Here is a 16,120-nt window from a genome sequence, read left to right as displayed (position 1 = left end):
AGAACTACTTTTAACTCAAAGTGTTTGTTAGAATCTGTTCGAGCGATAAATGATTTGAAAAAGGTTTATACTGTAACATACAAATGATTTTGTAATGTCAAAACGGATAAAGACACGGTTAGTTATTGACAAAAGCGTAAATTATTACAAGACAAGGGCTTATAAATATTATAGCGGCTAATTAATAAAAAATTATAAGCGGCTATTTGTGATGTTATATGTACCTATGGCTTAAAGACAATTAAATAAATAAACAACAATGTGTAACGGCATGAAAATATCGCAAAAATATTTTATAACCTGACACTCACAGCCAGATCTAACTATTTACAACTAGATTACTCACGCGCTAAAACTAACGTGAAAATACATTTTAAAGTCGACATATTTTACACAACTTTCAACAATATTTTAATGCTTCTTTAATGCTTCATCTGTCTATTACCTTGTTTATTTTTTAAAAACCGGTTGCTATTCGTCAGCAATAAAAAATCGATAGCACTATAATTGTGGTTTGTACTAAATTTTTGTTTTGTTTAGAATGAAAATTTCTGTAGTTTAACATTATAATATATTGCAATGCAAATTAGCTTTAAATGACATAAATATTATGGAGATCAACATAATTCCAGATATATTCATTAAATACAAATACTTATTTTTTTAATTAATGTTTTAAACAGCAGATTTATATCCTTGAGGGAGGCCCTTGTCCAACAGTGACGTACTAGATATTAATCTGTATTACAGGTACCAATAATACCGAAATAATATTTATCATTAAGATAAAATAAATTTATTAATTTGCGTTACATTAACATTTACAAATCATTAATCGATGGGCTCAGTGACCCGTATTTTTTACGCTCGTTTGATTTCATTGATATTATTCTTATTCATTGAAATGTGCCTTCGAGATTTACATTTTCTTTTCAAGAGACTTCTGTGGAACAAATTTTGTTAAATATTTTAATGATCAAACATGTACAACAAATTGTAACGGACTTTTATGCTATTTTATTGACATAATTTATACATAACTGTTGGTAATAAGAAAATTCAATAAATGTTATAAATAACACACTTTCTCTTGCACGTAACGTATGTTCTTCGTTCTTCTTGATTAAATCTTAAAATTCAAATTCAATCATTTTCTTATTCTATTGTTGTTCACCGTTCAATGTTTTAAAATTAAATAAATTGAAAAAAGATCGTCGCGTTCGAAACATGTAAAATAAAATAAAGAAAAAAACAAATAAAAATACCAAATAAGCATATAGAAAAAATACACGAATTTATTTTGTGCTCTACCTAAGCTGTGTCTCTACATACATAAAACTCGTAAGCCTACATAAATCAAATTCCGTTTTATAATCATATTTGAATTATCAGCATGTGATAAAATAAACAAAAATAATATACTGATACCCTTAAAACGAAATAAAAGCACGTGCTTAGTTTCAAAACATCCTTTTAGCTCGATGAAAGGCGTCGATCGTTACGCAGCGAAACTTTTTCAATATCATCTCGATAACAATAGCCTCCTTTTTATTTCGCCCACCCGTATTGAATATATCCCCAGATAATGTTATCCATACATCTCAAACGATATAAGCGCTGCGGAGCAAAAAAATCACAACCACAATGCACTTTTCTTTTCAATATCTCATATCATAACGACAGTACGAAAATACATGTATCGTCCCATATTCCGGATCATCTCGTCGTATGGGACGCGTATTCGTACCAAAGTCGTATCTAAGCCGGTGGGTGAAAGTCTCTTTTTCCGTCTCTGATAAAGCGGTTTGGAAGGGCGGCCGTCGCGTAAGCCACGTGCATCACAACTTGCGTTTAGTTCTTCACGAACTGTGTGGGAGGTTAGTACGTTACATGTATAAAATGTTTTGCTAGTGTCATGCGCTTTATCGTAAACGATTTCGCCGCGGTCGAGGGCCACGTGATTTTGACAGAACTGTGAAACACCGGTTGATATGACGGTGTACTGTGAGTGTATTGATAACAATTAGCCAATGTTTTGAATGATGTTCAAGTGATTTGAGGATATTTGAAGTGTATACGATTGTTTCAATGATGGAGAGCGCTCGGTACGTATTTGATTGTTTATTGATTGGTATCACTTTCTTTGTTACGGTCTTGTGTTACAATTGTAAATGGAATTAAACATTTGTCAGTATTATTTCATCGCTTTGTTGTTTTCAATTAGTCTTTGCATATAATAATAAACGAATAATTTGAATAATACACATAATTTTCTAAGAGCTATCTCTATATGAGAAAATTTATATTTACTTTGAGGTATTTATTATGTGTACGTACGGTAAACTAATATAATATTAATAACAATTCAATATTAATAAACGTTTGCGAATAAGGTGGATCATCCTCATTGTTTATAGATAGATATCTTCTGCGCATGCTCGTTACTATGTCAACAAACTTTGCACTTAGATATACAATGTTAAATAAATAATTGTTACCTAACAATATGTGGTTCATACAATTAGTTTACCTTAATCACCTTAACTACATATTATAATAGATTAAATTGTTTTCTTTACAATCCATTCATTTGCTTAGACTATTACCTCCAATTTCCTATCCTTTCCCTTCTCACCAGATATGCATATAAACATAAATAATTCATGTTCTAAACACAATGGAGAATATTAACAATAGTTTTGGTGATTTATTACTACCGCAAGGAGCGTTTTGCATTCATTGTCTTAACTCGCTTTTTGCGTACATCCGAATTAAACGTTAGATTACATAATTTGCATATAAATGTTGAATTAGATTTTTATTCCGCCTGCGTTAGTAGTGAAAAATCTAACTTTTATGATGTACAAAAGTATTTGAATCTTTTTCATTTATTATTAAGTAATGATTATTATTCATACCCAATTATATTTGATTAAAACTAATCAATACAATGCTACACTTGTTTCAAAGCTCCAAGATAATTTGTCACTTAGGTCAACTAAATTAGGTGATCGGATAAAACACGTTTTAAATAATAATGTAAAAGTAGGCACATGATTCTGTAACCTAATTAGATTAATAATTCTGAACCGATGAGATATTACCTAAGTTCTTTGTAAGACATTTCTTATTGATTTACTCAGATTTATTGTAGTTACCTCTACACTTAAAGCGATCTGCCGCGGCCAAGCCCATGGTACATATATAGCCGACTAGCTTTCCTCCCGCGGCTTTTCTTAGCCACAGGAAAAAATAGAGCGAGAGGTATTCCCGCATGATACCCGTTTCCGTGTGATTTTCGCTATAAAACCCTATGAACTAAAGGCGAAGCCCGGGGCGGCACGGAAAAACATTAATTTAATAACAATTTATTTTGAAATAATGTTTATTATAAACATAATTTACATATAATAGTATTCTTACAGTAAGTTTTGTTATACCGATTTGTTTTACTGGATCTATATTAAACCTCTGATATATTACATCCGGGGTTTAAGTCCGTGACCCATCATCCGCTAAGCCTGCATAGTATGATCCTAAATAATTTGGTTACAATTTAATGAGGGTCGAGAATCATTAGGAAACTGCGATCAAAGAACTAACCGCTGCGGACTTATTTTAGTATAGTACGAAACATTTGCAGATTTATATGACGTCATGCAGTTTCACATTTAGTGATTCCGTGATGATTTAGACATAAAGATTAATGAAAAGAAAATTTACATAATGTTCCATTAAAAATAGTTAATTTAACGAAAAAACTTCAAATTGGGATCTCAAGGGAGGCATCAACTTTCAAATAATAAGAGAATCATCAAAGTCTGTCCACTCAGCAAAGACCTCCCTTATTTGAAGACGGATAATAATATAAAATAAAAGAAATACATTGTTAAATGGGACATTGAAAAATTTCTCATGGAAACTTATTCTAGTGGAATGTAATATTAAACAGGAATTTCAAAGAAGATATCCTTCTTTGTTCACTAAATACTAGGTAGGTTTGTCTATAGCCCTATAATGTCGACACTCTTGCCGCATGCACCCGTTTCCACATAATAATATTATCATGTATTGGTTTCGTCATGTGCCCTGTTTCTCACAAGTCATTTGTTTATATGGATCGAAATTAAATTATATTCTAAAGTAATTACTGGTTTGATTGATTTATAAAAAAATTATAAAGTGATAGAAGAGAATCTTTTTAATTACTAACCGACTTCGAATAGGAGATTCAATTCACTTGTATTTTTTTTGCTTAAAAAGTTACGAGTTATCATATATTTTTTTATGTCATAGCGGGCAACTGATCTGGTGGTTCGCCTGATGGTAAGCGATCTCCATCGCCCATTAACATTCGTAGATATGTAGCTCGCTTTTAAGGGTAAAGAACAAGGAAAGGTTTAACTACTGGAAAGAAGGAACGGCCCAGTGGCCGGGTGAGGAAAAAAAAATTTCCTTTTGTAAAACAAATAAAGGCACTTTAGATTTTTATAAAAAGTGACAATTAGTTTGCGTTACCACTATAGCTAACATAAATATGAATAAAAAATCCAACATATGAAGCACATTGCTCTTTTCCGTATGCCAAAATAAATATTTTGCACACGCTAATACTTCGTTGGTGTCGACTTTTATTATCTACAAACGTAAATATTTAAGTCACACTCAAATCTTTCTTATTAGTTTTAAATATTAGGTACTACAATTCAATATTTATTTATTTATTTATCTTTTAATAATTCTGGTGTTGCGCACTATCAACCTCTTATTAATCGTAAACTTTAATCCTCGATCTAAGGTTGCCTGGAACAGATCGCTATCTTAGCGATAAGGCCGTAATTGTGTCGTGTGTTTGTGTCCTTTTTGTATTTGTCCTTTTGTATTGGTGCAAATAAAGAGTTATCTAACTATCTACAATAACACAAATTGCAATACATTTCCCATAATATGGAAGTATATATGTATGAAAAAATGAATTTGCATTGTACCTACATATTTCCTATACATAATATATACATATATACTTATTATACATACTCTTTAAACAAAAATGTATCAGTCTGATTCGGTAATAGTAATAGATACTATGATCGTGACATGATGTAAATTATTCGTTAAACGATAAGTCCAATATACACTCATTAGCACGCAAAGCTTACAAAAATGGGTGGTCGTTTTAAAATAGGATAAATTCATGGTATCCACAAGGTCTTAGCAGTCAAGGTAGCGTGATGAACTTTTAGGCTAACATTATAAACAAATACAACTCTTTATATGGTATATTCGTATCTAATATTTGCAATAGAATCCGTGTTTACAAATTTTGTTATCTTCTGAATTAAATACGTGTGTTTAATATAGAATGTATTCTATGGTTTTACTTATATCTGGCAATACTTTAACTGAAGTGTATTCTTGTGGTATCAATATTCTTTATGTGAAAATGGCTTACTTAGTGGTAAATCTGTGTGAATGAATCGATTGCATACAATTTGTTCAAGACGCTTAATATGAGATGACAAGATATTGATAATAAAGCATAATATCTGTACGTGAAGCAACTGACAGTAAATGATTATACCCAAGGGTTGCGCCTGGGCGGTAACAGAGTTTCATTCATCTTCCGATACCTATATGTAGAGAACTTTATGATATGAAATATATTACCAATAGCTAATTTGATAAATATATTTTATGTTCAGCAAATATTAACCGTTGTTAACCAATTTTTAAAAGAAACCTTCTATTATCCTCTTTTGAACGGGTCTAAGAGCGTGTTAATCCTTTCTTTAATATTATAAATGCGTACGTAATTCTGTCTGTCTGTATGTGTGTCTCTTTTTCACATCGAAACCACTCAAACGATTTGGATGAATTTTGGTATAGTGATAGAAACTCGCGAAAGGACAAGTATTGACACCTTTTTATCCCGGAAATCCCACGGGAACGAGAACGCAAGTAAAACCCCGGGATTATGTATCCTTAGAAGCCGCGGGCGCGAGACCAGTTAGGTTCTTGTAATAGCTTTTTTATTATGATCTTTGATCCAATAGCTCTTACTGTGCTGCGTACTGCGTGTGACTAATCAAGGGTATTATAGATGTGATTACTTTATTTATTACTGTTTGAAAAAAACTATGGACGGATATAGCGGATGAAATCGAAAATGTTGATTAAGGATTACATCTTGTTCTGCTTTTGAATACCATTGACATTATAATAATATGATGATGATATGATGGATATTACAAATCATTCAACAACTTTTTGGATAAAAAGGGTTTAAAAAAATGCACACAGACGAACATAGAACCTCCTCAGATGAAATAAAACTTGTCTTTAAATATTATATTTAATTACGCCTTGTTATGCTTCACAAAAATACCTATCGTGCTCACCCAGAAATGGATAAAAAGAAACTAAAAACACGAATTAAGCAGTATAATCAATATCAAACATTTATTTATTGACTTCTTATAGCAAGCACTTTTAAATCATCATAACAGCCTACTACTATTATAAAGGCGAAAGTTTGTATGGATGTATGGATGTTTGTTACTCTTTCACGTAAAAACTACTAAACCGATTGCAATGAAATTTTGTACGTAGATAGCTGGACAACTGGAATAACATATAGGCAACTTTTTATCCCGATATTCCAACGGGATACGGAGTTACGCGGGTGAAAACGCGGGGCGCAGCTAGTAGTTTTAATATTTACCACCATATAAATTATGTAATACATACAAGAAGTTCACACCACAAATTTAAACATCGCAAGCAATCAAACGTCTACTAATAGGAAATCAGAACCTCAATTTCGTATGAATTTTTATGCTTTTACGAATTTTAATGAGCGCGCCAAATGAGATGAGTCAGGTGCCTCAGATGGCGACCCTACGTGCTGCGAATACTGCAAAAAATTCACGTTACATCGATAAAAGAACGTTATGAAAATTTAAATATATGACCCACTTCGTGATAATGGACGTTTCCGTACGAGAAGCTTAAAATAGTGCATGTAAATCATAGGATGCTCTTCATTGGACTATTTTAAATGTGTCGGTATGGGACTTCTAATGTGATGCGGCTTTCATCCTAATTACTTATGGCTTAGTGCGTTTTTGGTTTGTGTTAATTGTTTTTGTACCACTTGATGTCCACGGCCGATCTATCAAGAGCGATTGGACATTGGACAAGAAGAATTATTACGTCCAGATTTGAATTATGTACATTTGGACTTGAAGGTAAAATGTACTTAATTATGGTATCAAACATTGATGATATTTGGCATCAAAAATTTGAGATTTTACGCAATTGAAATAAACTATGAAATTAGGTCGTTGTTCTAGCATTGTTTATAAAGATGTTACTAAATTATATTTGTAAAATAAACGAATATCCAATTGCATACTTTTTAACATTTCAATATAATTTTTTTCTTGAATTATTTCTTTTTTTTTCAACTCAAAGCAACAATCACAGACCGGTATAATGTCACTATAATTATTGATTTATATGATACTAGCTGCACCCGGCAAACGCTGTTCTGCCTTACTCTTATCCTTTAGGGGTATGAAAAATAGATGTTGGCCGATTCTCACACATACCCAATACGCACACAAAATTTCATAAGAATCGGTCCAGCCGTTTTGGAGGAGTTTGGCAACGAAAACTGTGACACGAGAATTTTATATATTAGACTAGCTGCGCCCCGCGGTTTCACCCGCGTAAGTCCGTATCCCGTAGGAATATCGGGATAAAAAATAGATGTTGGCCGATTCTCAGACCTACCCAATATGCTTACCAAATTTCAGAGGAATCGGTCAAGCCGTTTCGGAGGAGTATGGCAACGAAAACTGTGACACGAGAATTTTATATATATAAAGATATACCGTAATACCGTTGCATGAGTTTGTTTCCTGATAGTATTCTTTTCCATTCTCCACTAGCACACCCATTCGTTGCCTTTAAGCTAAGAAAAATGATAGAGAATTACGTCTCTTGTGAAAACAAGTGAGCTGGGATAATTCACATCTTCATCTCCGTGTTTAATGGGTATAAGGGTTTCGAGTCGCTTTGACTTCCCTCGAGTCCAGTAAAATTATAACAAGGAGATTTAATGTGATACGCTTCTGTTACAAACGACGTTGTATGATATACGTTAAAAGCAATCACGTTAATAACTTACATATAGAAGTCTAAAAGTAAATAGAATAAATAACATTGAAAAATTGTCCCAAGCCAAGCTCTGCCTATGCGTGTTAAGCAGAGATTTTTAATGAGCGATACAATATTATTTTGTGCCAGAAAATAAGCTGGTAATTTCAATGAATGTTTATAGGGATATCTTTTTACGACCGTTCCAGCAGTTTATAGTAGAATGGATGAAGCTTTATATAATGAAAGAGGTATTGAGATTTCGCGAATGTTGTAAGAACATTAAGATACAGTCGCGCTGTAAATAGTTGGAACATATACATGTTAAGACCTTGTTAAAAGTAACATATGTTTAAATAGGATTTTCTTGTATTGTTTTTCGAAGAACGTTGATTGATATGTATAATAAATATCTCCACACAACAATTCACATGACTTACATTTATCCATATTTTGCTGTAAAAAATTCAATAAATACGGAGTATCCACATACCCAAAACTTAAAATTACTTCTTTATTAATTATCGATTGGAATGTGTAAGAACATAAAAGGACTCTTATTTAACTCGTCCTTTGACACGTAACAATGGAATTTCCTTTGTGACACTAATTAAGAATGAACCTCTTAAAATTTAAGGAAAATTACAGCAATTCTTGGATTTCTCAAACGCTCTTGACTTTCCAAATATTAATTAAAATATGCGATATATATAATCATTATTTACGACATTATAGTTTAATTATTGAATATGGGGATCCCCATTATAAATTATTAAAAAGTAGATAAAGTAAATAGAATCAATTGACTAGGACCAATCGTAACATAAACTAAATATTAGTCATTTTAATAGTAAAGTAGCTTCTTATAAAAACTGTGGATATACTTAATAAATATTTTTGTATTCATTTAATTATGTAAAATATTGTATGTAAAATATTATAATATGCTTTTTTATAAAATATAGCATAAAAGCTTCATATCTAAAGTATAGAGCAAAGAAGCCAGTTTCCCTCATTAGTTCTTTGGCTAGGAAAAATGCGCGGAAAATTTTGAGATACTCATAGTACGTTACTTATGTTACCACAAGTAGGTCATATGCATTGTGGCCGCGTTGAATTATTAAAGTAGAACAAAACATTTCTTATAAACTACGTGCATAAACTCTTAGAAAAGAACTACAAAATATGCAAGAGGCAATCCGTAATGAAGCAAAGAAAAAAGAAATTTTCAACAGAGCAAATTATATTGTAGCGCCGCAACTGTGTGCGCCGCTTCTAAGTTTATATTGCTATTATAATAAATAACACACTTGTAAACTAAAATCTTTTATATTAATATTAATATCAAACATTTGCTAAGTGGTCGTGGAAGATAAATGATTCAATCAGTCTATTTTATTATCGAAAATTTCTTCGAACGCATGAGTAAGCTAGCGCAAGCTGTAGGCAACAAGCGTCACGGAGCGTTCGGTCATCGGTGAGTTTGATTCATAAACAAAATTAACTGAAGCATTTGCGCAAATAGTTTTATGGCTTAGTACAAAAATGTCAGACCACCAAACAGTACCGTGACGTACACACCTTTTTAATTATCCCAGTTCAATGCCTCCGTTTATTTCAGGAATGTTTTCGCGAACATTGACTGTAGTTATGATTATAAATAATATGCTGAGGCATTCTCCATCGGCTATTAATCATGTAGAATCGGTTCCTTGGTTTGGTTCATTGATCTAGTTGTATAAGTAAATTATTTCTGTACACAATTAGTCTTCGCGGGCCGCGGTAATATTGTAGGAATACGCTTGTTGTTAAGCGTATAAAAATGATTCGTTATTTTGCGACACTGAGTCTTTATAATTAAACTAGCGGTCCGCCCAGGCTTAGCCCGTGGTACAGTATAGGTATAGCCTATAGCCTTCCTCAATAAATGAGCTATCTAACACTGAAATAGTTTTCTAAGAGGGTCATGTGGTTCATGAGATTAGTGCGTTCAAACAAACTCTTAAGTTTTATAATATTAGTATAGATTAGTAATAATATGATGTAATTTTTTTATATAACCACCCAAAAATATATAAGTATGTATATTCTTTTTACGAGTATTTTTAATTCATGCTTTCCTGAGCTACTTGCTATTAAATTTTGATTAATCTAATCATATGTAACTCGTTAAAATTACAGTGCTTTCTTTAGATGCGATTCCGAATAAAGACTGATACTAACTATCCATTTTAAACATGATATCAGAACTCACGGTGAACGGTATATCAGAACTCCAATTAAATTATAATAACAATCAAAATTTATTTCTTTTGCTTCTTTCTACAACTCCACGGAAAATTTATCTTAAATATTATGTATCATCAATAAGAAAGTTAAATCTATAATTAAATGCAATCATTACGTGGAATAAGTATTAATTATTGCTACGCCTACTTGATTTGAAAGACATTACAGTGCGTCCCACGCATTTCATGTCAAACTTCTGTTATTATATTAATGTTCTATCAGATCTGATGCGTTTATGTAAATATTTTATTGATGTGGGCGCCATTGTGAATGTGTGCATACATTGATACTGATTTTCGGTCTCATTATCAAGGATTAAACTATTGGATAGAGATTTAATTATGTTAAATCGGTAGCGAGGTTTGTTTAATGGTTGAATGTGTAAAGGAAATCTAATATACATTGTTAATCTAGAAACACTGGTTAGTAACACGATTTCATTATAAATCAGCTTATTGTCACAATATTGTGGAATGGAAAGTTAGTGAAAATGCAAAATTATTTGTTAGAACGTTTATTGATATTTTATATTCCAAACTCTGAATAAGGTAGCCCAACGAATGAAGATAAAATATTTGTTTCAAATTATATATTATTACTATGTTACCCAAAAACGTTTCACAGTATAAATAGGCCATTCATTATACATGTAGACTAAAATTTTCAGTCAACAAGAAAATAACATATCTTTTTAACACTTTTAACCGAATAGCTTGCAATGGTAGGCAAATGGTACAAGACCTCAAATCGATCGTTTACAATTTAATTTATTACTAAGATACAGATTGAAATATTTAGGTTATTGTGTTAGTGATAAGGACTGCTCTCTCCACTTTTATCACTACGAGGACGTTTGTTTATAATCTCTATATAACTAATACGAGAAAAGCTTTTACAAAAAGTTACTTGGATATTCAAAAGTTTAATTTTAAAATAAATCTGTGACATCAATATAATACATGGATATACAGCAAAAATGCTTTTGTATTTGAAATTGGTGACACAAACATAATTTTCCTTTAGTTTGAGTTTGAGTTTGAGTTTGAGTTTTAGTTTGAGTTAGAGTCTGAGTTTGAGTTTGAGTTTGAGTTTCTACAAAGACAGAATTGAGGAAACGGTAACCTCTCACACAACTAGTCAACCAACGTAGTACTACGGCGTTCGAAAGATGCGGGTTACCTTTAATCACTTGTTTTCTAATGATTTTTTTAGTGTACAACATACTACAAAAGAACCTTTGTCTTCTGGGAGTAAACGTATGAATCTAGCATAAAATTTGTGCATTGTATGCTTGTTTTCACAACATTTCGTATTTCAAAAGACAATAAGAATGTTATCACAATTTAAAGGTCGATAGAAAGATTTGGATTCAGTACCAAGTGCGATACAAAAATGTATAAACCAAAACTATAATTTACTGAAATTGCGATGCTATGCGACGAACGTCAGTATTGTGGTTTTATTATACTAAAACCGTAGAACAGGTTGGCAGTGTATAATATATGGAATCTCAAGTATAAAATACAATACACAACTTATTTAATTTATCACCATTACTATGACACTCCTTATTTTATTAATGTGCATACATTGCCTTCTCTGCATTCATAGAGTAAATAAAGAATGACAGTTTATTTAAACTTATAGGCGTGCCGCTGAATAGGTCGGTCATTCACGCGTCAGATGTAGATTTCTTATTAATAGATTATAGCCTAAGAGCTTGTGAATTTTATAGATTCTTGATAAAAATACGATTGTTTTAATGTGTGTGATTTGTACTTCTTACTATGTGTTGTTATAGGTAATTAGCATGTAAGAAACATTGAATTGCTATTAATGATGTGTTTTAATTGATTTATTGTGTAGATTAAAATATCAGTAATTCACTCACGTATTATAACGTATTATATACCTACCTATTATTATATGTCGTGTTGTATATACCTATAAATTTATTAAATGTGTCTTTAAATTGTCTTCGAAATTTATGAGTGAGTCATAATAAATTTAAAGCTTCTCAAGTAACTCGGATCTCACACTAAAATCAACGAATTTCCGATCTATTTTAGATTAAGTCAATATGGGAATGTAATCAGTAACTATGACGAGTTCTTAGTTTTATCGACATTTTTCAAATGTGTGTTTGAATAATAAATACCATACAACAAGCTAACGGTATTCAATATTGTACCTACATATTATACAATAAAGCCCCATATTGTTCAACAAGGATTAAATAATTCCTGAACCTAATTAATTTACTGACTTTTTAGTTAAGAAATATATCTACTAATATATGATATAACATTCCGATATATACAAAGATATACCATAAAAATCACACAATCCAACGCCAAACTAAGAAATATGAAATTGGAATATGTTCGAATATATTTAACAAACACTGTAATTAAATATGAAGTGTATAACATAGGTAATCGATTTCTATTCGATGAAAAATCCCACTGATTTAGTTATTTGCAATTATGTATTAATAGTGATACATTCGGGATTAAAACAAGCTATCGCGAAATACTATAGACTAAAAAACTATTACTTTTCTCCTGTGCACTATTACCAAGAGAGATCCTACTAATATTATAAATGCGAAAGTTTGGATGTGTGTGTGTTTGTTGCTCTTTCACGCAAAAATTACTGAACCGATTGCAATGATATTTGGTACGTAGGCAGCTGGACAACTGGAATAACATATAGCCAACTTTTTATCCCGATATTCGTACGGGATACGGACTTACGCGGGTGAAACCGCGGGGCGCAGCTAGTCATTCTATACATCTATATTTGGTTGGTTTATCTTTACGGGCTAATACAAGTTCAGCCTTTTATGCCCTACCAGATTGGTACTTATCGATATATAAGAGTGATTCTATAAATAGTTTTGTGAGATAAACGATTTGTACAAGCGTTAAGGACGAGTTCACAGGTACATATTATTTGGTCGTGTTTTATCATCTCGATTAGCGTGAGAGATAGGTACCGTATGTAGGGGCTTATAAAAAATCCTCATTAAGGCATTAGTAGTTTGAAGTGAAAATATAGTTTATTTAATGCAGTTTCATTTAATTCATGTTCAGACTAAGAGGACGATTATATTGCTTCGATAAAATAGTGATTCAAATTCATAGTTGTAAAAGATTTTTAACCATGAATATTATTATGCAAACGTTATGTGTAAATTAATATTATGTATACGTTAGTGATTCAAAAAGAGGTGATGGAAAATTATACTTACCGCAAATATTATGGGATCTTATTGTGGGAGTCGAGTATGCTTCGACACGAATTGGGCCAGCTCGCACCGGGGAAGTACCACACCCCCACAGAAAACCGGCGTGAAATAATAGCTTGCTATTGTGTTTCGTACGGTGAGTGGGGAAGCCGGAGGCATATTTCCTTCTCCTAGCCCTTCCCACTCCATTCCTTCTTTCCAGTCATTAATCCTTTCCTTATCCCTAATCCCTTAAAAGCGGGCAATGCATTCTCAGAGATCTGAGCCTCTGCGAATGTTCATGGGAGGTGGTGATCATTTACCATCAGGCGAACCACCAGCTCAGTTGCCCGCTATGACAAAAAAAATATATACATTAAAATTAAGCGAAGAGATTCCTCAACATGTGACTTCTCAAGACGTGTGTTCAGAACGAGTTAAATATATGAAGACATTCTATTAAACGGACGGAGATGCTTAGCCTCTTAGTCAGCGTCAATTAAAACACGCGAGATTTTAGATATTTTCAGGAATCCTTGCAGTTTTAATTAATATTCGTAAAGATAACCGAGTAAATGCTATTAAATTGTATGCATTCATGAGATGAGTCACTCACAAATGTGATAATAAATAAACAGATAAAGTATGAGCGTTATTACGGTTCATTTATAAACATTTGCAATACAAGTATTCACATAATAAATGAATTATCGTTTGAGACCTATCAAGGTTAAATTTTAGTCAACGAAATAAACTTTCCTAATTTCCTTGCAACTGCTGAATGCATGTTTCCTTTTTTATAACACTTCATTGAATGCCATCTTCGTCTCCATTTTATATACTAGCTTTTGCCCGCGGCTTCGCACTCGTTGATTCGTAGTAGTTAATACTATATATTATTATACATACAAAAAAAATCGCTCTATCTAATTTAAAACCCGATCAATATCCCGTGCCTAGTTTTATAGATTTAAGCATACATAGGGACATAGGGACAGAGAAAGCGACTTTGTTTTATACTATGTAGTGATAACAGTTTTTGTGCTATTAAATATAGTTTTCATCTGTCTTGGAGATTTGAACTCAATAATTCTTGATTATAAGATCATGTGTCAGTCACTGAACTAAAAATACACTAAGTGATATGAATTAAAGAAAATAATTAATTGTGTACTCGCTATCAATTGGGAATCCCTTATGCTTTTCTCTTTACTTCACTTTATTCGAAACCATATTTAGTATTTCAAACTCAAACTCAAACATTTATTTATTCAATAAGACTTATTATAGAAGCACTTTTGAATCGTCATATTACACAGTTATAACATTTACCACCGGTTCGAAACGCAGTTTCTACAGAGAAGAGCTGGCAAGAAACTCTGTAGCTGCTCTTAAAATGATATCAATTTTACATTTTAATTCTACATAATGTAACATGTACATAACAATGATGCCAATGAACTGAACTGTCGTTCTTAAGCGACAACATTCCATGGATTGTCATCTTCCATGTATTCATTAATGCTATAGTAGGCTCTCTGAACTAATGCATTTTTAATATCGTTTTTAAATTTAGCACTACTAAACGATTTAATACTATGAGGAATTTGACTACTAATTTGACTACCTATTCTTCATACGTATCTCAGATTGAACTATAATTCCTTTACAGACTAACTTCCTAGCTCCATTAGTAATTCCCCAAACCATCTAACTAATAATTTTCCTCGATTAATGTAAATAAATATTAAGTGTAGTGATTCCAGCAAAAGTAATATACTTTACTGTCAAAGGTCAGAATGTGATTGAATTGAAATTGATTTATTGCCCGAGTTGATAAAATTCACTTTATTACCCCACAGCGTTTAATGTCGTTATTCAGTGTAAAACGTAATATAATAGATAAATTTATCTCTTATGAACATGAGTTTTACTAATAAATTTTTCTATTAATTATAATTAAGGTCTGAATATTTTATTACCTACATAATTTTATTACATTACATGATTATTTATAGTTAATAATTATACTTTTAATTTATACCTTTTTGTTTTGTTTAGGCGTGACATCAGCAATTACACCAAACGCGTCTACAATGGGAAGTTTAACGTCAAAGAACTGCAACTTCAAAGGTTCGAAATTTTTCGGCTTTCTCACGTCTGCCCTAAATTTGACATGCTTTGCACATTTTTAATTGCCAGTCTTAAAAATAGTACCAAAATACGGAGTAAAAAAGAATTTACGAGATAGTTTAGTCTGACAAAATAGTAGCTTTCTTATTTACTTACAGGATACGCATCCATTATAACAAATACGTATAAACAAAAACAAATAATAATTTAAATCTCCTTTCAATCTGAAGGAGTTTTATACTTAGTCTGGCCATAAATACTGTTACACTTAATTATAAAAAAATATTACATTTGAATTTCGAATCTGTC

General features: G+C 31.7%; 1 protein-coding gene across 6 annotated transcripts in view; it reads left to right on the top strand.

The window, feature by feature from the left end:
• The first annotated feature begins 1,869 nt into the window (after positions 1–1,869).
• Positions 1,870–16,120, top strand: part of LOC119840645 (collagen alpha-1(XV) chain-like) — a 116,078-nt gene continuing 101,827 nt past the window's right edge. For 5 of the 6 annotated variants that reach the window (XM_038367335.1, XM_038367333.1, XM_038367334.1 and 2 more), the window contains exons 1-2: positions 1,870–2,105; positions 15,740–15,811. In XM_038367335.1, the coding sequence (XP_038223263.1) occupies positions 2,089–2,105; positions 15,740–15,811 (89 nt within the window). In that variant the 5' untranslated portion in view covers positions 1,870–2,088. The remainder of the gene's footprint in view (positions 2,106–15,739; positions 15,812–16,120) is intronic. The other variant, XM_038367336.1, reaches the window with a different exon arrangement.

Source organism: Zerene cesonia, chromosome 7 (genome assembly GCF_012273895.1).
Source record: "Zerene cesonia ecotype Mississippi chromosome 7, Zerene_cesonia_1.1, whole genome shotgun sequence".
NCBI classification, from domain to species: domain Eukaryota; kingdom Metazoa; phylum Arthropoda; class Insecta; order Lepidoptera; family Pieridae; genus Zerene; species Zerene cesonia.
Note: the sequence above shows the minus strand (reverse complement) of the source record. Positions and strands in the feature narration are given on the sequence as shown.